The 27,155-nt window shown below is 52.1% G+C and overlaps 1 protein-coding gene across 3 annotated transcripts in view; it reads left to right on the top strand.

The window, feature by feature from the left end:
• TSHZ2 (teashirt zinc finger homeobox 2) overlaps positions 1-27,155 on the top strand; it is a 403,707-nt gene that overhangs the window by 227,889 nt on the left and 148,663 nt on the right. Inside the window, exon 2 of one of the 3 annotated variants that reach the window (XM_045833061.1) lies at positions 20,090-23,044. In XM_045833061.1, coding sequence (XP_045689017.1) covers positions 20,090-23,044 — 2,955 coding nt within the window. Of the gene's footprint in view, positions 1-20,089; positions 25,063-27,155 lie in introns of those variants that run through there. The other 2 variants (XM_045833060.1, XM_045833059.1) reach the window with 2 other exon arrangements.

Below are 27,155 nucleotides of genomic sequence, written 5' to 3'. Positions count from 1 at the left end.
AGAGGAAGCCTGTTGTTGGATTATTGGAGAGCCGTGCCTCTCGGGTTAGGTGCAAAGTCAAGGTTAGTCTGCGGAGCTGGGCACTAACGCCAGGCCCTGTAGGGTTGCTGGGGGCTGGGGGCAGGGCGGGGTGGGTGCTCGGCAGAGTCTGTGGAGGGACAAGAAGCAAAGCAGAGGCAGCACGCACGGTAGAAGCGGTCATCCATGGGGGAGCCGTGATCTCGACAATGATCTTGACCCTTATGCCTAGTCATTCAACACACATGTGCTGAGCGCTAAGCCTGGCCTGAGTCCCTTTTCCTGGTCTCCGAGAAACTTCCTGGCCCAGAAGGGAAAGACTCCTCGGCAGGCAGCCACCTTCCTCACCACGGGATCATCAGTCTTGACAAGAGAACGTGGAAAAACACACTCACTCACTGCGTGTTGCTCGCTTCTCAGCGAAGGCGGGGACAGCCTCACCATCTGAAAGCCCCATTGGCTGCTTCCGAGATGTGGAATCGTGGCCGGCGAATGGCTGAGAGGCCAAACACAAAAGTAATTATGGAGCCCGAGCTGCTACTGATCAGCGCCTTTGCCTTGCTTCCTGGAAAGGGAAGACAGTCATGGGGCTCTCGCTCCGGAGACCTCCTCGGGACCCTCACCGCCAGTCATTCATACATTGTATTGCGCCGTCCGGCATTCCTTGAGCCTACTGTCTTCCGGGCGTCGGGGAAACCAGGGTACCCCGCGTGTGAGGACGGAGTTCTGAGCAGCTTACCATCGGGGGAGGGAGACGAGCAGTAACGGCTACAGGGCTCACGTTTCCAGCTGAAGGCGATTGCACATGCCCAAAACACACCACGACTGAACTTCTCTGCAAACGGGCAGGTATGTAGCCCGGAATTCCAGATTAGTAACTAAGCATATTAGTGTCATTTTAAACCCCGAGCTCGCCAGGTCCTCTGTGTGATCGCAGCGATGCTAATAGCACAGTTTTGTGTCGAGCAATTTCCTACGCACCGGGCACTGCGAGAAGTGCTTTTACCTTTTTTAGCCGTTTGGCGATCCTGTTTGTAATCTAAGAGGCCATTCAGTACATGAAACTACTTATACTTTGTATCGAGAAAGAAAAGGGGGAAAAATGCATATGATGAAGCCATGACACATTGCTCTCTTCGTATCACAGAATTTCTAGTTGATACTTACTGACTCTCTTAGACTTGCTTTCAAAAAGACCTTTTATGAGATAGCAACACCCTTATGTTTGCAAGAAAAGGAAAAGATGAACGAAACAAATCGGTTCGGCGAGGCGTTCCTGACACGGCTTCCACCTGCCCCCCGGCAGTCATTTGAAGACGCTCATGGGTCGTACGATGAACCCTAATTTTCTAAAATGTAAAAGGGAGGCCTCGGAACCAGCGAAACGCTCTTTGCAAAGTGTCTGTGTGAGGAGGCCCCAGGCCTCCTGAAAAAGTGCCGAAGACACAGCCGTGCAGAAGACAGCGAGTCCCCGACCCTGTGGGGCCGCAGGGGCGGGCGTGGAACCCAGCAAACACGCTCACTCCCGCCCGCTGGAGTGCGGGTGTGCTGGGAACCCCGGAGGACAGTCTCAGGAGACAGGATGAGAGAGAGGAGGGGAGCCTGCCGTCTTCGGGGGGCCGGAAAAGATCCTCCGAGGATCTTTGTGCCAAAACTGAAAAATCCCGGAGGAAGCAGGAAACGGATCCAAGAACCAGAACGGTAGCATTTTCTCGTTAAACCCTCGCAGCTGCCCCAGGGGGTCGGTGCTGTGATCGCCCCCATTTCACAGATGAGGACACCGAGACTCGGCACGCTGGAGTCGCGTCCGCAAGAACACACGGCCGGCACATGTGAGAGCCGCGGCCTCCCTCGTCTCAAATGGTAACGGGTCCACTTCCTCCGAGGGGGCAGACGCGGTGCTGGCTGCATCGTGGGGAGAGAGCGCGGGAGGCCTCCAGCCGGAGGGATTGTAGTGCGAATCCAGATGTCATCCAAACGCCTCAAGGCTGACAAAGAAAGGAGAGTTTACGCCCCAGAACCCCTGCGTCCCGGGGCCAGGAGTTGCTGTTTCTCGGGCCAGAGACATAGGAGGGGACGGGGAGGAAGATGATGCTCTGGAACTTGCTCCCAGCCGTTCGGGAGTTTCCCAGGGCCCGGCTCACACAATGCAGGAAGCGCTTCCATCATCACCCTGCCTGAGTACCGCTCCTGGCCCGGGGCCTGTGCGGCTCTCGGCCCAGCCCCGCTGAGTGCAGGGGCCCGTGAAGTACTTGTTTTGTTGACTAAGAGGCATCTCCGACCATACAGTAGGCATTTCTGTATTCCTGCTCGTGAATACACTCCTAGATGCAGAACCACAGTGGATGCGCGGAAGGCTAGCGTGCTCGGCAGAGGCCGGCAGTCTCAGAGGCGGGGCTGGTTTCCGCGGACTACCTACCATTTCTCTGTCGTGTGTAGGTGGCACAAACCCACGGCCACCCCAGGAAGGTTCCGGGGAGTGGGTGAGTCCTGCCCACATTGCACAGTTCACCATCTGCAGGTGGTTTGAATACCCACTGAGGCATTCCGTGAATATGGGTTGAATACCTACTGTGCGCCCCACACTGCCCTAGGGGCTTGTACCGCAGCCTGGAGCCACCCAAAGATCCCTCCTCTGGTGGAGCTCACAGACTCACAAAGAAAGGTCACTGTAACCGACAGGCACAGTAAAGAGGTTGATGCTATACTAAGTGAGGAGGTGAGAGAAAGGAAGGTAGAGCTGGGTGGGAGAACTGGGGACCCAAAGAGAGTGGGAGGGGAAGCCGGCTGCGTTGTCAGAGAGGGTGATGAGCGCAAGCGTCATTAGGACAGGACATGTCAGAAGAGACTCGGTGGAGGCCGAGGGGAGATGCAGAAGGAACAGCCAGTGCAAAGACTCACAACAGCACCATCGCTGCTGTGTGTGAGAGACAGACACCGCGGGAGGCGTAAACCTGGGAAGAGGGGCGTGGGACAGGGGCTTGGAGCTAATGTGTCCAAAGAGGTCTCAAGGCCACAGGGAACACGTTGGCCTTTCCCGTCGAGTGTTCCGGATTTCCCCGGCTGGGGTCTGAGCGTGGCGGTGACATGTCTGACCCGTCTCCCATTCTGACCGCTAAGAATGTCGAGAACTGACTGCAGGTGGCAACGAAGGGATCGATTTGTGGAGGAATCAAGGTGGCACGAGAGGGGAGGAGACTGACCCTCCTGGTCACTTTCAGGGTCCCAGGGTTGCTCTTCCTCACCTACTGTCCCATTGCAGAAGGCGGGAGTGGGCGTGGCCTGGGGCCTGTGGGCGGGGTTTCAGGCCCTGCCTCTGCCAGGTTCCACCAGGGAACCCCTTACACTTCTCCTGTTAGCCTCACCTTCCTCACCTCCGACATGGAGGTCAGCGTGCCAACTCATGGAATTATTTCCAAAGTGAATGCATGCCAAATATTTGCACTCTATCAGGCACACAGTAGGTGCTGCGAGAAGTCAAAATAAAGTTCTTCCTTCCTATCTTCTTCAAGAATAAGAGGTTTCCTAGATGCTAATTCCGTAGCCTGGAAGATGTGTAGATTTACCGTCTTTACTGTAAGGTGGTTTGCTGGAGTAATGGGTTCAATGTGAAGTTTGTTGGTGAGGCGCCCAGGATCTTAGTAACTGAGTTAGCCGAACGTGAAAGGTCTCCGAGGATGAAAGGTGGAATAAAGTGCACACTTCCGTAAAGCAGAGGAACTCGGTCCTGATTGGTGCAGCGGTCAGCGATGTGAACGTAATGAAGACGTCACATCGATTCCCATGTCATCTTCCCTAACACGGCACAGTTTACCGTCACTAGTAACGGCAGAGTTCGCCAGCACAGGCGAGTGCCCGAAGCCACAGAGAACGCGGTCAGTCCACAGAAGGCCCATCGACTTCTTACCTTCCTCTCAGCTCAGGTGGTCGGCCTTGGGAGCCCCTGGTCACTTCTGCCTGGCCTCTTTAAATTTTGGCCTGTCTGTAACCCCACAGTTTCACCATGCCCTCACACTCCTTCCTACCCAACCCCCATCCCTCCTTTTTCTGTAAGGCAGAGTCCTTGATCTGCTGTAGCGCCCCGTTATTAATTGTGAATTCAACTAGCAGTTTTAACTGGACCCGTATTTGTGTTACGTTTGTTCTTTCATTATATGTGTGATGCTCTGGCTACGTAGTTCCTTCGTTTTTGAAGTGGTCTCCCCCAACCTAATTTTCCCTAGAAGCACCATAGTTTTAAGGCAAAGCTTTTGCAAAGCGCGAGATTGGTCGAAGAACGTACATTGCGTTGTAGCAGAAACACGCCCACATCACACACACCAGAGCAAAGCACCGTTGAAAATGGACGTGGCCGTGAGCATGGACGAGAACATGCAGCACGCGAGGGCTCTCTGGCTCTGGAGCCGGAGCCTCCCAAGCTCACTTCGAAGCCAGACGCTACCGGTCCCTGAGTAGGCGACCTGAGGAAAGTTGTTTAACCTCTTGAAGCCTCAGAGTGCCCCGTCTTCGGTAATGGGACTAATAATACCACCCCCACTGCTGGAGTGCGGCCAGGCACACGGGAAGCACCTACAGGGTGGCAGCCATTGGACTATTGCACGCGCACAAGCTGCTTATAAGCAACCAGGGCTCTGATGAAGTGGCTTAGAATAAGTCGTCCTCACAGCCAAAGGGGGTCGGACGGAAGTCTCCAAATCAATGCCGTGGACTGACTTCCACAGAACCGTTTCTGTGCGCTGGGAGCCCAGCTTAACCTCTGAGCCGCACACAGCTGAGCGATGGGAGAACCCTCCGCCCCCAAGTGAGAAGGAGCTTCCCCCCCACCCCCGGCCCGACCCCCTACAGCTGGACGCCTGGCCCCAGCCCACGTCGTGTGTGCGAGACGGTACCGGGCACACGTGTGTGTTTGGGCCCCTTGTCTCCGCGTGGGAGAAATGCAGCCGAGAAGAAGACAAGGCTCCCACGGCCGGGAAGATGAGATCATTTGTAAGTGGCTTGTTAAGGCACACACATCATTTTCCTGATCAGCGGCAGCGAGGCTGCGTCCAGGGGCTGATGCGATTCATCATGTTATTATATATTTAGGGGCTTTTGGAAGATGCTGTTATTTACTCAGCCGACTGCATATCGACTATTTAAAGCAGATTTTTGACCCAGTAGACTGTACCAGCCCCATCTATTGTCTCAACGAGCATGTGGGGACTCTTAAATATGCAGATCAGCGACACAACAGACAACGAGCGCCGGAAACACGCTCTAACCGGGTACATCCGAGTCATCGGGGATGATGTGTTTCTGCAAAGCGACTCTGAGGCAGACCTGCGCGCACAGCCGGCTCTCTCCGGGAGAAACATCCATCTGCACGGAGCAGACCCTGGCTTTGGAGGGAAGTGTCTGGTTTCTAGAAATAGGATGCTCTTATTAGCCATGCTTTATGGTCTCTCTATTCATCTCCGGAATTATTAACTACCCTCTCCCGGGTGCCAAGCAACGCCACCAGGAGCTTCGGCTCGTTCTGTGCTAGCACGCAAAGGAGCCATTCCGTCGGAGTTCGTACAATTGCATCCTGTGATTTAAAGGAGGGCTCGAGCGTCATCTGTCTGACAATGAGGTCTTTGTTTGCAAGCCGCAAATATTATCTCTGGCCAGCCTGCATCAAAACAAGGAGTCTGTTGGAGGGAGGGCGGAGTAGCTTACCGAAAGAGAAGGGGCCCCTAAGCCTCCAAGGGCCCAGGGGGCGGAAGCAAAGGACGACCCCTTTCTGACCTGTGGGCAGGATGGGTTGGCCCCGGCCATTTCCCTTCCGTGGGTCATGGGGTCAGAATTCAAATTCCGCAAGGCGAGAGTCTGATTGGGCGAGATGAGTTTGTAAGTCCGTACTCAAAACAAACAAAGACACCAAAAATGGAAAGAAACGAGAAAGTTCTCCTGTTTTTGTTTTACCTCCTTGCTCTTTAAACAGAACATTAGGTATTTCAGCACACACACGTTGTCTGAATCGTTCCGGTTAGAGGACCGTCCAGATGCGCTGGGGCCTCATTACATCCGCCTCCCAGAGACCCGAACCTGCGCCCTGGCGGCGCCTTCCCAGCGCGCCTGGGAGGGGGAGGACGCGGGCAGTCCGCCTCTGACCGCACTGTTCTTACGTCAGCCCCCAACGGACCTTAGGCCTTAGACACTAAAATCTGCTGAACAGCCTACTTGAGCATGGAGAGGGAAGATGGTTTCCATTATTAACGCACCCACATCGCAGAAGCCGAGGGGACAGTGGGCAAGGGTAGAGCAGCCCCCTCCCCCAGGAGAGCCCGCGGTAGAGAACGGATGGTGTTCCGACGAGAGCAGCCCCAAGGGCAGTCCCCTCAAGAGCCGTGCTCGGCCCGGGGACGGAGCGATGAGCGAGGCAGACGAGGCCCCGGCCTCCTGGGGCTCAGGGTCACACCGGAGAGAGAGGTTTCCAGTGCGGGGTCTCTCCGCCTCGGCATGGTTGACACCTGGGCCCGGTCGTTCTTTGTCGCAGGGGCTGTTCTGTGTGCTGCAGGGCGCTTAGCAACTTCCCTGACCTCTACCTACTCCATGCCAGTAGCAGCCCCACCCCACCTCCCCACTTACTTACAACACTCAGTAGGTCTCCAGATGTTGCCAAATGTCCCCAGGAGACAAAATCACCCCCAGCCGAGTCACCGAGAATGTGTGAGGTACCAACGGGGGGGGGGGGCGGGGGGCCAGGCCTGTCTCTGACTCAGTGCGCACATGGGAACTGGTTCATTGTGCGCGGGGCCCCTCTTTGGATAAACACTGTTTCTGCTGTTCCATTTAAGCAAGAGTCTGAAGCGCTGTGGGCAAGCCCCTGGGGAAAGTTGTAGAACAAAAAGTGGGAAGGGAGAGAGGGGAATATTTGTGCTAGAATCTCCAGGGGCAGGGCACCTGGACATAAACACCCATAGCTTACCTGCTCCTAGAGAGCTTACCGTCTGGGGCGCGGGCTCAAGGATCACAACCTGATTCAAGCAGTCACAGATATGGGTCAAGTCCTACAGGTCACAGAGAAAGGGAGACTCTGTTTTGGGAGTTCGGAGAAGACCTTAGCAGGGAGAGGGCCTGGAAAACGGGCTCAGAGATTGAAATGGCCCGTAAATAGCAAGGAATTCGGTGCTGGCCTGGGAGCACCAATCCCAGATTTTACAGTATTGACTTTCTTATCCTAATGGATAATTATTGGACAGAATAGCAAAAGGAGATTATACTTTGCTATACTTATACTTTGTCAGACAAAAACATTATAATATTTTGCCACCGTAATTATTAGGGACTAATGAATGTACACACCAAGTAATAAAACAAATGCCTCATGCAATGTACATAGCAAGGCTAATGTGCAAATATTTATTAAAATGTATCTAATTTATAAAATAACCGCTAAACAAAACCATGAAATGTGCATAGACCAGTAGATATGCCATGAAGCTCTCTGTTGCAAATAACCCATCCTAAAGTACCTTAAGCAGTAGAGGGGATTATTTGCTCATGAAATTCCAAAGCACAAAGACAGTCAAGCTTCAGGTAGTGTTGGATCAAGGTTCTAGCTTCAATTTGTTGCAGTTTTCTGGGCCCTGTGTTCCTGCGTATGTTCGCTTGGTCTTTAGGCTGCCTTCCTCCATGCTAGTATGATTGCTGTCAGCAGTTCGTGGGATTATAGACTCATGCAGAAGAAGGGCACCTGTCGTCTTAGGTTAGGCCTGAATCACCTGCGTGAGCCACTATCGCCAGGCAATTGGCTTAGACAAGTTGGGGCCCCCCACACACACACCTGGGCGGTGCCAATCCCACACACATTTAATAGATCGGGGACCAACATTATCTAATATGATGTCACCTGGAATACTGATGATCTGTGCAGTTTTGCCCAGGAACTAGCAAATTTCATTCATAAATGCTATAAGTAACAAAAAATTGACAAGACCCCGGGAAGGCCACCACGTCCTCATGGAAACTTTATCCTTAGGTATAACTGCTAATTGCCTCTGTGTCTAGTAGGAATCATTCAAAGGTGTTACCGGGTAGTAGAAGAAGATGCGTCTCCCATCACGCCGCCCAAGCCTCCAGGTCAGAAAGCTCTGGCTCTTTTTTTTGTGATTCCTCCAGGAAAAGAAAAATCTCTCTTACAGCCAAAAGCAAATTAACTAGCCAATTAGCAGAACACCGCCTTTTTTTGTTATTGTTGTTAAGGAAAAACACATACATGTATCATTGTTTTTTAGGAGAATTCAGCTTTCACGAGAGGCATTGGGGAGCTGCCGGAGAACAAACTAGAATTTTTTTCAAAGGAGAGGAAAATACATAAAACTGCAAGAGAGGCCAGGAAGAATGTGAAGGGCAAGACCATGGCTGTGTTAGGAACCGTCTATCATCGGGGCCCACTGGTGGGGGGTGTCAGGTGTCCAGCTGGTCTTCGCGCCCTCCCTGCCCGCTCCTGAGACAGTAGCCAGCCGGTCCTGTTTGGGGGAGGGGGCGGGGTGGGCTACTGTCGTGACCTCAAGACCTTCCCTGTTTACCCATGTATTTTATAGGTAGGGACAGAGGAGAGAGGACAAGCTTTGAAAAGAACATTCTTAAAGCGGCCCTAACCTAAAATCAAAGGGTCAGAGACCCTGGAGACTTTCCCATTAGATTATTCAAACCAGCGACTCAAACAGATCGAAGACCTCCGTAGCTCCCAGAATTGGGGCCGGTTCCAAGAACTGCTCCGTCCAGCTGTCCAGTGTGGGTGTGGCCTCGGCTCCGACTTGCTCTTTTATATATAAGTTGCCTCTTTTAAAAGCTAACCTAGTTAATTAAGAACGGAACCAGGTCAGGATTTGTGTGACGGAGTTACCGGAGTTGTTTGGAAATGCTAATCCCTTCCATCCATCGGTAGCTTTTTGCGTTTGTTTGCGTCTCCTCGAATAAAAACACTCGGTCTGATAAGGGGATTTAAAGGAATCCAGAAGGAATTGATTGAGAATGATGCTATTTTCCGGAGAGCACTTGGAAGAGTAGATTCTGAAAACCCTGGGAAGCCAGCCCCGTCGTGCTGCTGTCCACAGCCAGGGCTCCGTGCTTGTCCTCCTGAGAAGAGGGGCTGACTGTGACCAGCGTTCCGAGGTCTCCCCGCTCTCTCAGTTCGCACGGTCGTCTCTGAGGCAGGCGCACCCCCATCTCCAATTCACAGAGGAAGAGACTGAGACCCACAGAGGTCGTTAGCACGCGCTAGATGACGAGGTGAGGCGCGGCAAACCCAGGCAGGTGTGCTGCAGACCGCGGGCTTCTCGACCACGTGCTACAACACCTGTGAAAGTGACGCACACACTTCCGTTTCTAGTTTTCCTTGAGTAAGAGGGAGTGCTCTCCTCCGCGCAGCCCCCTGTGTCATTGACAGCTGGACAAGGGATGAGTCTCACCCTTCCTCAGCGCCAGGTCCCACAGCGGCAGCTGACCTTGACTTGGCAGCATTTCTCAGCTGCTGACATTGGGGCTGAAACAACTGTGTGCTACGTGGCGGGGCGTGGGGCGGCATCCATGGCCTCTCTTCCCACTAGAGGCTGGTAGCGCTCCTCCAGTCACAACAACCAGAGATGTCAGATGTCCCCTGGGACACAGACTCACTCGGGGTCGAGAGCCACACTGGGTCACAGTGTGACAGTGACCCATCTGGCTCGGGGACCACGTGTTATGTGATTGGGTCTAGCTGCCAGGAAATGATGATATAAACTCATCTGTCCTGCCGTGCAAAGACGAGAAAATAAGTCTACATATTTTTGTAGAGATGAGTTCTTGGTTGGCTTCATGCCGAATAATCGAAGGTCACATAGTGGGGTGTGAGGCAAGGAGAAGCAGAGTGTAAGAGGCGTTGGGGTGGAGGGAGAGAGGTTCTTTTTGGGGACCCTCAATCCACACCCCATCTGACCCCGGCCTCCTTCGCCCGTCTGGCAGACTGTGCAGGCACCTCGACCATCCAAAGAGGGGCGCTGTTGAAAAGGCTTTTCTGTTGTTTTCTACGGCTTGAAAGCGGGTTGAGAGACCAATGAGTGAACCCTAAGTTTCTCAGCTAGAGAAAACCGTGCTTTACTGACACGAGCACTCCCTCATCGGTTTATTTCTTCCTGTGTATGCGACAAATATTTGAACAACCTGTGCCTGGATAGCAGGGGATATAGTGGTGAACTCGACGGATTGAACTTGCCTCACAGAGCTTAGTGTCTTACTGAGAAGACAAATAATCAAGTGAAAGGGAAAAAAAAACAATGACAAGTTGAGATCAGGACTATCAAGAAAAAATGGCGGGGGGGGGGGTAGGGCGCTGAGACAGAAAACAACCTTGGCAGTTAGGGACGGCGGGGGGGGGCGGTGAGCCAGAGTTGCAGCGATCAGGGATGGCCCCTCTGAGGACAGGCGTCTGTTTGAGCTGAGACTCAAAGGGTGAGAACGAAGCTGACATAAAAAAGCAGCGAAAGCTTCCACGTAGGAGAAAAAGAAGTTCAAAGGCCTTCAAGAAGGAGAGAATGTGGTGAGTTCAGGCAACAGGTATTAGCATGATGGCTTTGAGCCCTCGGCAAAGAGGACAGTGATGGGACGCGGGGCCGAGGTGGAGAAAAGACAGGGCGTTTCAGGAAAGTAGACCAGAGGACAGCGAGGCTGGCCACCGGCGAAGAGGCCGCAGCATCTGCCACGGAAGAGAGGTTGGCAGCCTGGACCGGGGCGGGGCTAAGGGGAGGGCGTGGCAATGGATGATAGCATGCAGTGTTTAGATGTATTTTAAAATAGCATTGACATCGCCAACGGATGACTTAGACGCAGAGAGTGAGGAAGAGGAATGACTCCAACCTAGGTCCTAGTATCCCTCAGACCCAAATTCAAGTCCCAGTTCAGACGGGATTTGAAGGACGCACAGAGCTAGTGTGGGGATCCAGTCATGTAACACACGTAAAGAAGTTAGCCCCCAAGCTCTTAACACACGCATTTGCTCTCAATGGCTGGTAGCCATTAGCACTTTTTAAAGGAGAGAATAAGCTTCCTCCCAGCTGGGAGTTCCGGGCGCTGAGGATCCCAGGGGCGTGTTGAGTGGCTCCATCAGTGTTGATAAAAGGAGGAAAGCACGTCCGGAAGGCTTGAGCTGGAAGTTCTCGCCCGTCCTTAGATCTGACCGGACTGTCCCAGGGTGGAAACCCCGCCCCACGCCCAGGTGGGAGGGAGGGAAGAGTGTTCTGTGTGTGGTCCTCTCAGCCAGGCTGCCCCCAGCGACGCTGCTGCTGGAGAGTCCACCGCGAAGGAGAAGGGCTGGGAAGTCCAGCACCTGTGCCGTTACTCATAGCACTGAAGGCCGCCAGGGCCAGGAGAGCCTTCCCTGGCTGGGGGCTTCACCTCCGACGTCTGTGACCGCAGAGACAGCGGGGACCTTTCCCCGGAGAGGCAGGGGCCAGGTCCCTCTGCGACCCTGCCAGTGTGATTCTCTGAGGAACGGTGGTCTTTTTTCTCTCGCTTCCCTTCTTTCTTAATGGGAAGTGGTCACAGCCACGAACGTAGCAAAAGAAGCAAGTTAAAATGTGTCCATTCTTGGCTAATGCAGTTAGACGTTTTCGAGAAAAGGCAATGAGAAGCGGTCATTATCCATTATCTGCATGAAATATTTCAGAGAAAGAAGCAGCATTTGCCAAAAAAAAAAAAAAAAAGTGGGGGAGGGTAGAGGAGAGAGAGAGGGAGAGAGGAAAGATGTTTGACTCCAAGCCAGGCAAGAAGGAAAGAAGAGCACCTTCCAGCTCCGTGGGATGGCTGTGCTAATGATGTTGTTCCAAGTAAAACGGGAATATCTGTCTGAAAAAATACAGATGGTGCTCCGGCTTCAGATACTTACTTTCTGAAGGTTGTTTTGGACAATGATTCACTGTCCCTTTTCTTGGCAAAAGAAACCCTTCAAACTTTCCAGTCTTGGAGAACACTACATATGCAGTACCCCCCGCATTCGGGGAGGGGGGAGGGAATGTATAGAAAATCAGTATGCATAGTTTACTAAAAATAATTGCTACCACTTGAAAACTCAAAGCCTACAGCTCAAACTTTGGTTGGAAAGTTTCGGTCCTACCAAGTAGTGTCGTCTTCCCTGTTTCATTTCACGTCGTTTTATCTCCTGCTTCTGAGTTACGTGTCTCTCCGTGTGAGGATAATATAAGGACAATGATTTCTAAACCGGAACGGCCACAAAGCTTATGATGTGGCCCCCTTCTCACCCTTCTTCATGAATATTTTCTCACTCTGCCTTTTTAAATCATCGCCAGGACATTGCCCGGTAATAATGCATGCCGCGCTGCAATTCTGCATAGCTGAGTACGAAGCATTTTTCCAGGAGACCTTCTGCTTTGGGCGTTCGTCATCGTGCTCAGTGCGACACCCAAGGTCTCTAACAAAGCCTTTTCCCTCGGATGGTGGGTTGCTTTATTTCTTGAAGATTGCAGGCATTATCATTACGGGCAACGGCCTCATAACTTGCTCTTCGATGTTTGCACATCACTTCTGCAGAAGTTCCCAGCGCGCGGACCACGAGCTCCTTGCAGGAGTGATTTAATATCGAGCAACAAACCCCAAACTGGAGGCAACTCTCTTCGCATGCATGACACAGACAAAGCTGCTTCATCTCCAGTGCAAATATTGTCGGAAAGCTGTTGGCTGGGAACAGGAGTTAGGGGCGACAGAGACTGCCAAGGCCAACTGATCCCCAGCCATCTGTGGGTTCGGGCAGTGATCAGGATGTGCGGTGTTTACGAAGAGCCCGGGACAGGCTGGGAAGTCAGGAGGCAGTCCCACAGCCTTGGCACCTTACATACTTGACCGTATGTGGTCCTCCTACCTGTGCTGGAGAGCAAATGCTATTGTCATGTTCATTTTATAGATGAGGAAGCTGAGCCTCTGAAAGTTCCAGTCCCTTTCTGAAAATCCCATACCAGCAGGAGTTGGCAGATTCAAACCAAGGCCAGTAAGCCATCCTATGAATGAATCCCTTAACCGATCAGCCCTTGAATCGGTGACTTTTGTTTCTCTCTCGCTCGGTGTTGCCCACTACAAAGTGGAAGCAGCTGTCTGAGCCACAGGCGTTTTGCCCTTTGACCCCTGGAGAGGAGAGGAGCTGCAGCTCTCGGGGTCGGATCCTCTTCCCAGGAAGCTGGTACCCACACACTCGTGTGAACCCAGGCAGGGGGAAGTCAGTCCACTGAACAGCTTCTCCTAATCACAGTTTTGCCGTGTACCACAGGCTGCTCAACCTTTCCTGAGCCTATGACTCACCCCTGGATTCTGTTTCATGATTTCTAGGCCACAGGCTTGGGGTGGGGCTGTGAGTTTACATTTCTAGCGAGCTCCCAGGTGCCGCTGCAGCTGCTGGCCCCAGGACCACCCTTTGCGTGGCGAGCGTGTAGAGTGGCTTTTCTCTTCCTCTTCCTCCTTCGCCCTGCCACGACCCTGGGAGGCGGGCAGCTGGTGAGGCTCACTGCTGTTTGGGGTGGGCAGATGGCGACCGGAGTCCAGGAGCTGGTGTGAGAACCCACCAGAAAACCACGCCCAGGCTCCCATCTCTTTGCCGCCCATGGGCCCCCTGGTGCGGGGTTTGCAGGTGGGTGGGCCCCAGTCTGCTTGGTTACATGCACACGGTTTGTCCAGACAAAGTTGCTAACCACCCTAGACCACCCCGGCTGCTCCTTGAGTAGCAGCTGTACTCGTTCAAGGCGGCATAAACTTTCCAGTGGCCCGGAGCCGGGGCCCCTCTGAGTCTCTTTAGCGGGGTGCTGGCTCCACTCAAATTCACAGTCGAGGATCGTCTTCCTCCCACCTGACCCGCTTTGCCCATTTAAGGCACCTGCCTTCCTGTAGCAATGTATGACCTCTTTCCCTCTCCAACCTTCGTTCTTCCCATAACTCCCCTCCCTCCCCTCCGTGGCCTTTGGAGAACCGCTGTGGCAGAAGTCCCAGTGAAATGCAGCTAAGGCCTCTGGCACTCACCAGCTGCATACTATTTCTTGACTAAATGAATGAACGGATGGACCACTGAGGCAGGACAGCGCATACCCTTCCCAGGACTTAAACCAGCTTAGTCCTTTTTTGCTGATGACCAGGCCGGGGAAAAAGGCGGAAGACTTGATCAGAGAACAAGTGTATAGTCCCGAGAGCTGTGCGGACGGCCCAGGAAGGCGCCCGCCCCTTGAGCACATCAAATAAATGGACTTCTGGCTGCACACAGACCCCACCCTTTAGGCATCCTTCGTGCCTGTAAAACATTCCAATCAACCGAATGGTCTGCAGGAAATCATAAGAGAGATGCCGTTATCATGGATGGCTTTCAGGACGTTCTCCATCTCCCCCGAGCATTTACGGGATCAGGAGGAGCCTCCTGCCCTTGCACCCTGTGCGTCACCGCAGGCAGAGAACGCATCCGCTTCCTGCATTCGGACAGAGGAGGCGAGACGCCCTCCCCCGTCACTCGCGTCCCAGCCACACTCGCGTCCGGAGTTACATACGGGGGGTGTGGCGGGAATACAAACGCGTGTGTCGTGAATGTCGTTTTCCCAGTTGAATGTCGCCCTGTTTAGGAACGCGAGGGAACCTCGGTGATGTCTCTAGACAGCAGGGAGGCCACGCCTGGGCTCGTGTACCTGGATTCTCTGCAAAGGGACGTGTGTGCTCAGGCACGGTGTCGGGGACACCCCCAGGCCCCCCAGCCGTGTCACCTCCTGAAACACAAAGCCCACGGATCCCCTCCACGTGGCCCTCCGAAGGGGCCGCACTCAGGGCCCAGCCACCGCGGCCGTGCAGCTCAGCCCCCTCGGACTGAACCCCCCGTCTCTTTACTCGGCCTGCCAACCAGCGTGCCAATTAGTGCCAATAATAACAGACACGTTAACAGATCTCTAGACCACAGCCACCAAAACGCGAGAGGCTCGTGACAGGGAGAACTTCCCCCCCCCCGCGTCATCCCACAGCGTACCTACCGGGCACATGGCAGGAAACCCTCGCGACGTCCTCATTTACGTCTGCCCTGCACACTGTGGAGTCCGCGTGTGATTTTAAACTGTCATTTAGTGGGGCAGATTGGCGAAAATGATCCTGTCACCACCGGATATGTTTTTAAATGAGGGCTTGGTTGAATCCGGGTCTCGCGTTGGAAAATCAGCCTCCCCGAGCTTTCTGTTCCGCGCGGGGCCTCGCCGTTCACCTCCGCCGCCGCTTTAAAAACTGTCCGTGTTTTTACTGTAACATTTTCCTGTGGGTTTTCAAGGCAACCACAAATATGTATGCCTAGCAAAAAAAAAAAAAAATCTGATATCTAACATCAGGCCGCCCCTGAATTATTTTGCACAATTTTGTTGAAATCATTTTCTGGCTAGATGGTTTTTTTTTTTTTTGGAGCAATTGAGGTGGTCATTTTATTTTAAATTGTTTCTTCTTTGTTTGGTGTTCACCTTTGATATAAGAGGTATTTTCTAAAATTTAAGGGTTGATTTCTGAAATCCAAAAGATGTGTGGCATGTGTATTTCTCCCGTGGATTTCTTCTTTTTTTTTTTGACCAAGAATTTAGGAGCGGGCCCCCAGTATCTGGGTAGCATGTATCTGGGAACAGCTAATGCACTTGATCCGTGGCAGGTTAGTCCGTGCTTTCCGAGTTCCCACGTGTGAATCTTTCAGGAATGAAAGCCTGCTCACACACAGAGTGCACTTTCTGATGCTTTGCTGCCTCGGTGCTTATTTGCAGTCTTCCCGCTTGAAAGTCTAAATGCACAGCCCAGGGGTATCTAGCAACAAGCAAGATGGCGGCTGAGTTGTTGTTGTTGTTCTTTTTTTTTGTTTTTTTTGTTTTTTTGTTTTTCAAAAAGACCACTTAACGGATTTATTCTGGATTCCTCATCAAATAAAGTTGATCGGAGTGGTTGCAGTTCACACCTGACCTCTGTTGGGGGCGAGGGACTTGACTCACCCCGGGTGCCACCGCCCGGCCGAGGACCAGAGCCCGAGTTCGCCCCTGGACGAACCCCCTTCCCCTTCGCGCTAGTCCTTCATTCGCTCAGAGAGCTTGTGGACCGGGGTGTGCCCTCCGTGCCGGGAGAAGCAAGTTCTCCATCTTCATGGGCACAGACATTTTCTCTTTACATTTAGGGGGAGGAGACAATCAAAACCCAGCAAGATTTCAGGGCATACTAAGCGCCATAGGGATTTCAGTAAGTGCGTTGGTGTCACCGAGAGCCGTTTGAGTGGAAACCTGAAGAATGAAAAGGCAGCAACGAGGGGAGGGTCCAGAGGCAGAAGTCTGCAGGCAGGGAAATCTGCAGTTGCCTAGGACCACAGTCAGGTGAAGGGTGGGCGGGCAAGACAGGAGCAAGGAGGCCTGGGTGCCTTCACCGAGGGCAGCGAGGTCAGAGCTGTAAGGCGGAGAGGCACAGCCACCCCGTGCATGCTCCTGGACACCGTGGGAAGGGTCTGCATTTTCTTACACGGGCAGCAGAGAAACATCGCAGGAGCTGAGACAGAGCGGCCGCACCACTACATACCCTTCACAGCGGATACTCCAGCAGCTCTTTGAAAAGCAGACTGGAGTCATTCCGCCACCCCAATGACCAGTGGAGGGACAGAAGTGATCTCTTGTGTCGGCCGTTGACGCATGGGACCGACAGGGTTTGCTCATGGTGCGGCTGTCCCGGGAAGGGAGGAGCTCCCTGCGGCCAGCCGGGCAGTGAGTGGCAAGGGACAAAAGGTCAAGTTCAGGTTGGAAGGGAGAATGTTTGGCCTTCCACCTGCAGTCCCGGAGGCTGTGCAGACAACGGACCTTTCTTGTTGTGTCTTGGCATAATTGCGATCATCTCCTTTCGAGAAATAAGTATTCATCAGAATAAACTTGCCACTCATCCGCTTCACCAAGATTCACACATGAAGCAATCTTATTAAACAAATCATCGATAGAGAGAGAGAGACAGATACTCATTATACACCCAGATCAGCCCCATTCTGGCTGTCTTCCCTCGCCCGCCTCAGCTGCCAGTGGCAAACAGACATCACTTAAGTCAAGTGAGCAGTTTTCAATGTACAATATTAAAATGTGTTTTTAAAAACTCTCCGGAACCCTCAGCCATTGTTCAAACACGCTGATTTTTGATGGATGCTTTGGCACTTTTATTTTTAATAAGGCTTTTCAACGCGCTACCTTATCGGGTGCATGCGATTTAGTCTGCCCTGCAGAAGAAAACAGACAAAAAGGGTCTCTCAGCACGAGTTACTCTTCTGCAGAGGTTATAGTAAACATGTCAATGCCTAATTAAGCAGAAAATTTTATCTGTATTGTGGGGGAGGCGTTTGCTGTCTCCGACGTTTCTTCTGGGGAATCCGTTTAGAAGGACAAAATAGGCTGGGAAGTTGGGCTGGTCCAGAAAGCTCAGCTTCCAACCGTCCGCGGGAAGAAAGAACACTTCTCTTCTCCCGGTGCAAAACAGTGACTATAGCGGCTGGGCAGTGCTGTGCGTGCGGGCGGTGGTGTGTGTCTGTGCAAACGCGCCAGTACCGTTCACCCGCGCACATACAAAATACCACGACTTCCTTCCCACCTTCTTACTCCGTCCCAGGCCCTGCGCTGGACACGGGAAACGCCGAGATGAGTAAGACTCAGCCACACCCTTGACCCAGTGTGACGACAGAAAGCCCTCTTTTCCTCCCCTGTGTCTGTTCACGGCTGTGTGTGTGCACACGCACACACACGATTTCCCTTGTGGCTGTGACTGCATTCCCCAAAGTGTGTGACGGCGTGGCCACGCCTGGCACAGCGGTCCCGGAACCAGTGTGTGTCGTCCCAGTGTGGCAGCGATAACGCCCTTCTGAGTCTCAGAAGCGACTCTGCTTGGTTGATACGATGGGCCTGATTCTTTAAAGCGTTTTGCTTGGCTCTGTGACAGTTCCGTTTATCGATTCCATAATAGGCGCTCTCCTTGAGCTTGATGATAGGACTCCTTTCGCAAACAAATACATCAGTCCACGAAAAGGAAAATGCCGTGAGGATGAGAGGGGTGGTCCGACTCGGTCACTCAGCTATTTTAACCCGGGTGTTTCTGGCAAGCGGTGACCACTCGTTAACGGTTGTTTGACTAGATGGAGCAGCGTTTGCTTCTTCAAATGAGTTTATGGAACTAGAAGCCAGCACACCTGTTTCACGGAAAACCCCCTTGTTGACTTGCTGAGAAACAAGCACGCACCACCAATAGCAACCAAATACCAAACACAGCTGTGAGTCTGGTGGCTAGGCTGCATTTTTACCTATCTTCTTGTTTGATGGGATTCTGCCCTCAAAACTGAGAGCTCTGGCCTCCAGCGTCCCCACAATTCTCCCCTCCGAGGTGGTTTTCCGTTGAGTGACATTTCAGGGATGTGCCGCTGCTTAACCTTTAACCTTGGGGTCTCTGCCACACGTCCTTGTTCATTGGTTGGTAATAGGAGGAGAGCGGCGCCTCGTGGTTAAGACCACGGGTCCTCTCGTCAGTTAGACTGGGTTCATGTCGTGACTCCAGGACACGAGGTGTGTGGTCTGGAGCACGTTCCTTACCCTGAGAGCCTCCGTTTCCCCGTCTGTGACATGAACATGGTGATAGTTCCTACTTCGTGTGGGTGGGAGATGAACTGAGAGAATGTATTCGCAGGGCAGTTAGCAGAGTTCTTGGGAGAGGGTGATCGCCCACCAAATATTCCTCCACAGCAGCTGTTTCTCCCCCCACCGACCCCTTCCTCCCGTCCCTCTGCCTACCTACCAGACATGCCTCCAACACGTGACCATCCTTTTCCCATGCCCTGGTGAATGGAAGTACCACCACCGCCCCAGGGCGCCCCAGGGGGTCTCCCAAGTGCCTGCCCGCACTGAGGGGGAGAGAGACGCTTGTAAGGAAAGCATTGTACTGAGATCACGCGGGCCTCGCCAATCTGAGGCTGAATCACCCTTGCTCCAGTGCTTCTTTGGTTGCATTCTATCCGCATGGCTCTGAAAGGCGAGGTGAAGAAAATGAGCACGTGGGCATAACTGGTCCCATTCCTCCTCTCCATCGATGGGTATTTGCCCATCAGTTCCCTTTGCATCTGCTCTCTCATGCCTTCATCTGCCCTATGTTAATCACTGGTCCTAAATCCTTTCAGAGAGGGGAAAGCATGCGTCCCCCGTAGCATTTTGCATCTACAAATCAAATGCGTAATTGACACCTCGTGACAGGTCCCCACCACTCAGTGCATTTGAAATTACAGGCACAAGATCGAGGGGGAATTTTCAGCCTTGTCTGTGAAGGTCTTCGTGAACCTGTTTGAGAAGAATACGATGGTCCCCAAATTCCCGCTCTGACACCATTTGCTATTATTTCAAAATCATTACATTTGCTGAGCTTAGATAATTTCGAGCTATCAATGGAAGACCTTATTCAAGACCCCATAATCTCCCTTCCTGCTGTGTCACGCTCCACAAACGAGAATGTTGTAACACAAAGACACTGGCTATCAAAATTGTAAACGCTATGCATCAGAATTACTTGTGAGTCCTCCTAAGTGACTTATTAAGATGATTCTACGCCAGAGTAGCCAGGTGTCTCGGTAAACCTCACCATGGAGATGCTGAGGGTCAAGTCTTAGTTTTCTTATGAGCCCATGCCCTTCTCTGTAGAGATATGTCTTTAATAGGATTTGAATTTTCGTCCAACTTTTCTGAAAGTCATATGCATGAATTTAGTGATTGTCCCATTATAGGGGTATTAGAGTAATAACCCTGAAACCTGAGCATTTTTAACTTGGCATTCTAGGCATGTGTGAAGAATTATGACTGCTGCCAATTAAAAAGCAGAGGGCATTAGGAAGCACAGAAGACATCACTGGGCTTTTTTTTCCTGTATCCATCGCTTGCGTTTCACAAAAGGGTAGCCTAAGTTGCTGCTCTGTCTACCGGGACTGCTGGCATACGGAAAGCATTTAGTCCGAGTGGAAAAATCGGGGTGAAATATGTAACCTGGTATGGCCCTTTCATCTCCTCTTCCTGTCTTGCAGGCTACGCCCAGGAGGAACAGCTGAAGGACGAGGAGGAGATAAAAGAAGAAGAGGAAGAGGAGGAGGACAGCGGTTCGGTGGTTCACCTCCAGAGCAGCAATGACCCCGGGACGGACGAGGAGCTAGACATGGGTCCGGAGCAGAAAGGCTGCCTCAGCTACCAGAACTCCCCGGGAAGCCACCTGTCCAATCAGGACGCCGAGAACGAGTCTCTGCTGAGCGATGCCAGCGACCCCGTGTCAGACATCAAGAGCATGTGCGGCCGAGATGCCTTTGACAAGAAAGCGAGCGCCCGGCCCAAGCTCCCGGGCGAGGCCCACAATTGCATGGACAAAATGACAGCCGTCTACGCCAACATCCTGTCTGACTCCTACTGGTCGGGCCTGGGCCTGGGCTTCAAGCTGTCCAACAGCGACAGACGGAACTGTGACGCCCGCAACGGCAGCAGCAAGACTGATTTCGACTGGCACCAAGACGCTCTGTCCAAAAGCCTGCAGCAGAACTTGCCTTCCAGATCCGTGTCGAAGCCCAGCCTGTTCAGCTCCGTGCAGCTGTACCGGCAGAGCAGCAAGATGTGTGGGACCGTCTTCACCGGGGCCAGCCGCTTCCGGTGCCGCCAGTGCAGCGCCGCCTACGACACCTTGGTTGAGTTGACTGTGCACATGAACGAGACGGGCCACTATCAAGATGACAACCGCAAAAAGGACAAGCTGCGACCCATGAGCTACTCGAAGCCCCGCAAACGGGCCTTCCAAGACATGGACAAGGAGGACGCCCAGAAGGTTCTGAAGTGTATGTTCTGTGGCGACTCCTTCGACTCCCTCCAAGATTTGAGCGTCCACATGATCAAAACAAAACATTACCAAAAAGTGCCTTTGAAGGAGCCGGTCCCGACCATTTCGTCGAAAATCGTCACTCCGGCGAAGAAACGCGTCTTCGACGTCAACCGGCCGTGTTCCCCGGACTCCACCACGGGGTCGTTCGTGGACTCGTTTTCCTCTCCAAAGGGCGCCGGCTTGCCGCTGTCCTCCAACAACCGCTACGGCTACCAGAACGGCGCCAGCTACACCTGGCAGTTCGAGGCCTGCAAGTCCCAGATCCTGAAGTGCATGGAGTGCGGCAGCTCCCACGACACCCTGCAGCAGCTCACCACCCACATGATGGTCACAGGTCACTTTCTCAAGGTCACCAGCTCCGCCTCCAAGAAAGGGAAGCAGCTGGTGCTGGACCCGCTGGCCGTGGAGAAAATGCAGTCTCTGTCGGATGCCCCCGCCAGCGATCCCCTGGCTCCCAAGCCATCCAGCAACTCGGCGTCCGACTGCACGGCGTCTACGACGGAGATAAAGAAGGAGGGTAAAAAAGAGAAACCAGACGAGATCGACAAGGATGAGAAAGTCGTGAAAAGCGAGGACTTCGAGGACCCCCTGCAAAAACCTTTAGACCCGACAATAAAATATCAGTATCTGAGGGAGGAGGATCTGGAAGATGGCTCAAAGGGCGGAGGGGACATCTTGAAGTCGCTGGAAAATACGGTCACCACGGCCATCAACAAGGCCCAGAACGGGGCTCCCAGCTGGAGCGCCTACCCCAGCATCCACGCGGCCTACCAGCTGTCGGAGGGCACCAAGCCCTCCCTGCCTCTGGTGGGGTCCCAGGTGCTGCAGATCCGACCCAATCTCGCCAACAAGCTGAGGCCGATCGCACCCAAGTGGAAAGTGATGCCGCTGGTCTCCGTGCCCACAAACCTGGCCCCGTACACCCAGGTGAAGAAGGAGCCAGAAGACAGAGATGAAATGGCAAAGGACTGTGGGAAGGAGAGTCCCCGTGAAGAGGCGTCCTCTTTCAGCCACGGCGAGGGGGAGTCCTTCCCCAACAGTGACACCCCTTCTTCCGAAGCCAAAAAGGCTGAGCCCTGTGCCCCGCAGGAGGAGGCCAAGCCGGCGAGAGAGGGTGGCGAGAAAGAGAAGCCCCAGCCCCTGGAGCCGGCACCGTCCCTCAGCAACGGGTGCGCCCTCGCCAGCCCCGCCTCGGCCCTGCCCTGCATCAACCCGCTCAGCGCCCTGCAGTCCGTCCTGAACAACCACCTGGGCAAAGCCACGGAACCCCTGCGCTCCCCGTCCTGCTCCAGCCCCAGCTCAAGCACAATCTCCATGTTCCACAAGTCGAGTCTCGGTGTCATGGACAAGCCGGTGTTGAGCCCTGCCGCCACGAGGCCGGCCAGCGTGTCCAGGCGTTACCTGTTCGAGAGCAACGACCAGCCCATTGACCTGACCAAGTCCAAAAGCAAGAAAAGCGAGTCCTCGCAAGCACAGTCCTGCACGTCCCCGCCTCAGAAGCACGCCCTGTCCGACATCGCCGACATGGTCAAGGTCCTCCCCAAAGCCACCACCCCAAAGCCCGCCGCTTCCTCCAGGGTCCCTCCCATGAAGCTGGAAATGGACGTCAGGCGCTTTGAGGACGTCTCCAGCGACGTCTCGACGTTGCATAAAAGGAAAGGCCGGCAGTCCAACTGGAACCCTCAGCACCTTCTGATCCTGCAGGCTCAGTTCGCCTCCAGCCTCTTCCAGACGTCAGAGGGCAAGTACCTGCTGTCCGACCTGGGCCCGCAGGAGCGCATGCAGATCTCGAAGTTCACGGGACTCTCGATGACCACCATCAGCCACTGGCTGGCCAACGTCAAGTACCAGCTTAGGAAAACGGGCGGGACAAAATTCCTGAAAAACATGGACAAGGGACACCCCATCTTCTATTGTAGCGACTGTGCCTCCCAGTTTAGAACCCCGTCGACCTACATCAGCCACTTAGAATCCCACCTAGGTTTCCAAATGAAGGACATGACCCGCATGGCCGTGGAACAGCCGGGCAAGGCGGAGCAAGAGACGTCCCGGGTGTCGTCGGCTCAGCGGTCTCCGGAACCCATAGCTGGCGAAGAGGACACAGACTCTAAATTCAAGTGTAAGTTGTGCTCTCGGACATTTGTGAGCAAACACGCAGTAAAACTCCACCTAAGCAAAACGCACAGCAAGTCACCCGAACACCATTCTCAGTTTGTAACAGACGTGGACGAAGAATAGCTCCGCAGGTATGGGGTTTGCTCCCAGGTGGTTGTGACGGTGGCCTTGCGAGGAGTCTCTGGAAGGGAGATGATGGGTCTGTTTAGCAGCAGCTGACATCTCCCCGTACCAAGAGGCCGGTAGCCTGCTGGAATAGGACTTATGTTTACGAAGACTAGAGCATGATAAATGAGTCCTATCCATTGTCTCCGTTTTTCCAGTGCAGACTTGGGCAATAGAGTGAAATGGCTTTAGAGAGATGAGGTTCACAGATCACTGGATCATGATACAGCCCCCCGCCCCTTAGTTGTCTGAGGCCCAGCTTGCAAGGTCCAGCCAAGGCTATGCATCATTTTAATTAATAAGTACTAACCTCTCTCAGTCCCATCCCGCCCCTTGCTTTCCCGTAGCAACGCTAATGACTTAGAAAGCGATCAAGAAAAAGCCATCGACACAATCAAGACTGTAGAGTTCCTGGGGGCAGCCACTGCATGGAGATTTCTTAGTTTGTGAATAGTTTAAAGTGGTCTCCATCATCCTTCCTTGTAACCAATGCTTTTTGCAGCTTACTGTCGGCGACCGCTCCCCGTCCCTGGCTCGTTTCCTCCGTTAGGTTTCCTATGAAAGAGCTTCCACCCCATATTCACATGGTAGGAAAACATTCTCTGCAGACACTGAGATGAAAAGAGAGGAAGCTTGTCTTCCTCTCTCACCTTGCGGCTTTCCTTAGCCTAGACTACTGCCAGAGCCCGCCTTTAACGAAGATAGCCAATGCACGGACTTGAGATTTTCTCTGACGTAGAGAAACAAAAGACTTTCTGCACACCCATTGCCAGTGCACGTGGGGGCTCTCGGCGTCAAGAGAATTTGCATTGTGGGTCATAGAAGTTCTATGCCCTGTAGAGTCACCAGTGCCCAGGCTATCGATGTCATCTCCAGGAAAGAGGACAGAGACCAAGGTCACATACCTTGGCAGACTAGTCACACTGGCCACTTTCAGATGCTTTCAAGGCTGGGTCTTAACAGATCCCTTTCCTTTCCTTTTGTATCTTCCCTACTGTCTTTTCTCTTACCACCCTCCCCCAGCACGATACACATCCCCCCATGTGCTAGGGACCCTCACCCATATTCGGGGTGTCTTCTACCATGGGCCACACCCCAAGACGAGGACCCAAGTGGACTGAAAGCTTTGGCGCTCACCAGGCCAGTTTATGTCATGCCAGGTGACCGATTAGCCCTTTTGATTAATTCACAACGAGATCTGAAGGCCTCGCCATCTCCCCCGGTCCGAGTGTCGGTCTCTCCGTGGGAGACTTTGCAGATCAAGCCCCAGAGGCCTGAGCCCTAGCAGGCGTGCAGGTGGAGACAGGTGTTTGTGTCCCTCGGCTTCGGGCCCCCTTTCCCACAGGGAGGGAGACTGACTGAGTGTGAGGATGGTCCAAATGAAAGGGGTTAATACGTCTGCCCTGGGACTTCCAGTGGAAAGATCTAAGAGCTGCTGGTAAAGGGGGACACCATCCGGTAATTCTAATGGCCCTCTGGGCCCCAATGAGGACTCTCGTTCTGTTTGCATGTGTTTATCACGCTAAGTAGAATGTGTCACTGGCAGATTCATCTCCTGCTTTTCCAGGCATGGTTTGTTCCGCTCACACAATGGAAAGAAAAGCTGAAATGCATCTATTGAAACTACATGTGAGCGTGGGGCTCGGCAAATCTATTTATTTGCTCTATAACATTTTAAATTTTATGTAACTTGCTATTATGCTTTTCTGGTCCTTCAAAAAAAATGGTGAATATACACAGAATATCCAAAGAGAAGAGAGATATTTCCCATCCTGTAGTAGTAGGTTCAAACCGTGCTGAAGAGGACAAATAGGTAATGTTTATTTGTGCTACAATAAAGACCAATTTTCCACCTGATAGGTTTGTAATCATTTTTTTTAAATTAATATCGCTGCCAAAGCATTGCAATGGGGAAACAGAGAAAGGGGAAGAAAAGGAAGCTGTAGTCAAAATTTGAAACATACCTACCTGTTCTAGGGAAACAAAGGTAAACCAGTGATTTGGGGACAACCTACACAAAAGGTGCTCACAAATCTGTTGAATACGTAGACGGGAGAGCTCCTTTTCTCCCCGCTCTGCACCTGTTCAGGGATAAAGATTTCTGATTTGGACCTTTGGAGTTGCATTTTTACCGAGCTACTCTGAAATCAGAGCTCCCTCCTGACATAACCACTGTGATTCGGCGATGCCGAGGGAAGGCTGCAGGAAGACAGGTGTGAGTACCTGGGGCTCATTTACAGCAGCGGGAGTGCCCGTGCGCTGTGCGTACGCGGAGCTGGTGCTGTGTGCGGTGTGCTTGTGAGGTCCTGGAGCTGTCCCAGTGTGCCGGCCTGGTGGCCACGTTGGCGCAGAGGTGGCTTTCTGTTGCTTTGGTTGCCCGGAAAAGAGTCGTTGCACCCTTGGGTCCTCTTTTAGAACAATATTGATGCAATACCTTGCCCACTGCTTAGAACTCTGCCGACGTGGTTTTAAATGATCACAGAATGAGATCACTGTTATTGGAGCTCTAATTTTAGCTGCGGTGCATGATGGTACAGACTGTGCTAAGTGACATGACGTCTTAGAAAGCATGATCGAGATTTTACGGAAAATTCGGGGGCTTTGCCGTATCCATATTCTCTGTAAGATGCCAGTTTGACCTGAATGTTTTTTTTTCCTTTCTTGGGTATGTCTTCAATCCTGCAAAATTCCTTGTCAAATATTAAATATAATTTTTTCTTAAACAATAATTATCAAATATTAAATGTGCACTCCTATTTTAGGAGAGAAGTAATCGGAAACAATTTCAATAGGTGTTTGTATATACCTTTAAAACCACATGCTCTTAAATAATAGAAATTAAACAGAGAGCAAATCAATAAGTCTAAAGGGCATAAGGACTTGAAAGTATAGTCATTACCATGTAATATAACGTATAAGTTTAGCAGCACACTTAGCCTTGAAATTGGTGGTGCAGATGAATTCTAGTCCAGTAAGCTGCCACCTTTGTTATGGGTGATTTTATAAAAATTCATGTTCACAGTGAACAGCATGTAAGATTTCCAGATAAAATACAGTGTGTCCAGTTAAATTTGAATTTCAGATGAATGACAAGTAGGTTTTTAGTATAAGTATGTCCCAAATATTGTGGTGGCCATATTTATACTAAATATATATATATATGTGTGTGTGTGTATATATATATGTATACTCATTTTTTATATGAGACTCAAATGTAAGTGGGCATTCTGTATTATTTGCTAAATCTGGCAATCCTAACAATGTAGATTACATGCAATCTGGAAGAGCAAAATGGGCTGGTCTGACTTTTTTTTAATTATAGTTGATATATATGATATGAATTTCAGGTGTACCACGTAGTAATTAGACACATGTAATTTACAAAGTGATGACCTCACTAAGTCCATCACCCACCCGACACCATACAAAGTTATTACAATATTATTGACTATATTCCTTATGCTGTACTTTACATCCCCGTGACTGTTTTTATAACTGGACATTCATATTATCAATCCCTTCACCTTCTTCCCCCATGCCCCCAACCCTACCCCAGTCTGACAACTACCAGCGTCTCCTCCTGCTCTCTGAGTGTATTTCTGTTGTGTTTCTTCACTTCTGTTTGTGTCTTAGATCGCCCATATGAGTGAAATCATATGGCATTTGTCTTCGTCTGCTTGACTTAGCACAGTGCCACCTAAGTCCACCCATGTTGTCACAAACGGCATGATTCCATCCTTTTCATGGCTGAGTAATGTTCCCCTGTGTACATGTGCTACATGTTTTTTATCCACTTTATTCTGCTGATGGACCCCTAGGCTGTTTCCATATCTTGGCCACTGCAAACAACACTGCAATGAACATGGGGGGTGTATACCTTTTTCAATTAGTGTTTCGGATTTCTTGGATGAATACCCAGAAGTGGAATTGCTGGGTCCTAAGGCCGTTCT

This window comes from Phyllostomus hastatus, unplaced genomic scaffold (genome assembly GCF_019186645.2).
Source record: "Phyllostomus hastatus isolate PE091 unplaced genomic scaffold, TTU_PhHast_1.1 phas_contig_17, whole genome shotgun sequence".
Taxonomy (NCBI): domain Eukaryota; kingdom Metazoa; phylum Chordata; class Mammalia; order Chiroptera; family Phyllostomidae; genus Phyllostomus; species Phyllostomus hastatus.
This window is presented reverse-complemented; position numbering and strand designations above follow the sequence as displayed.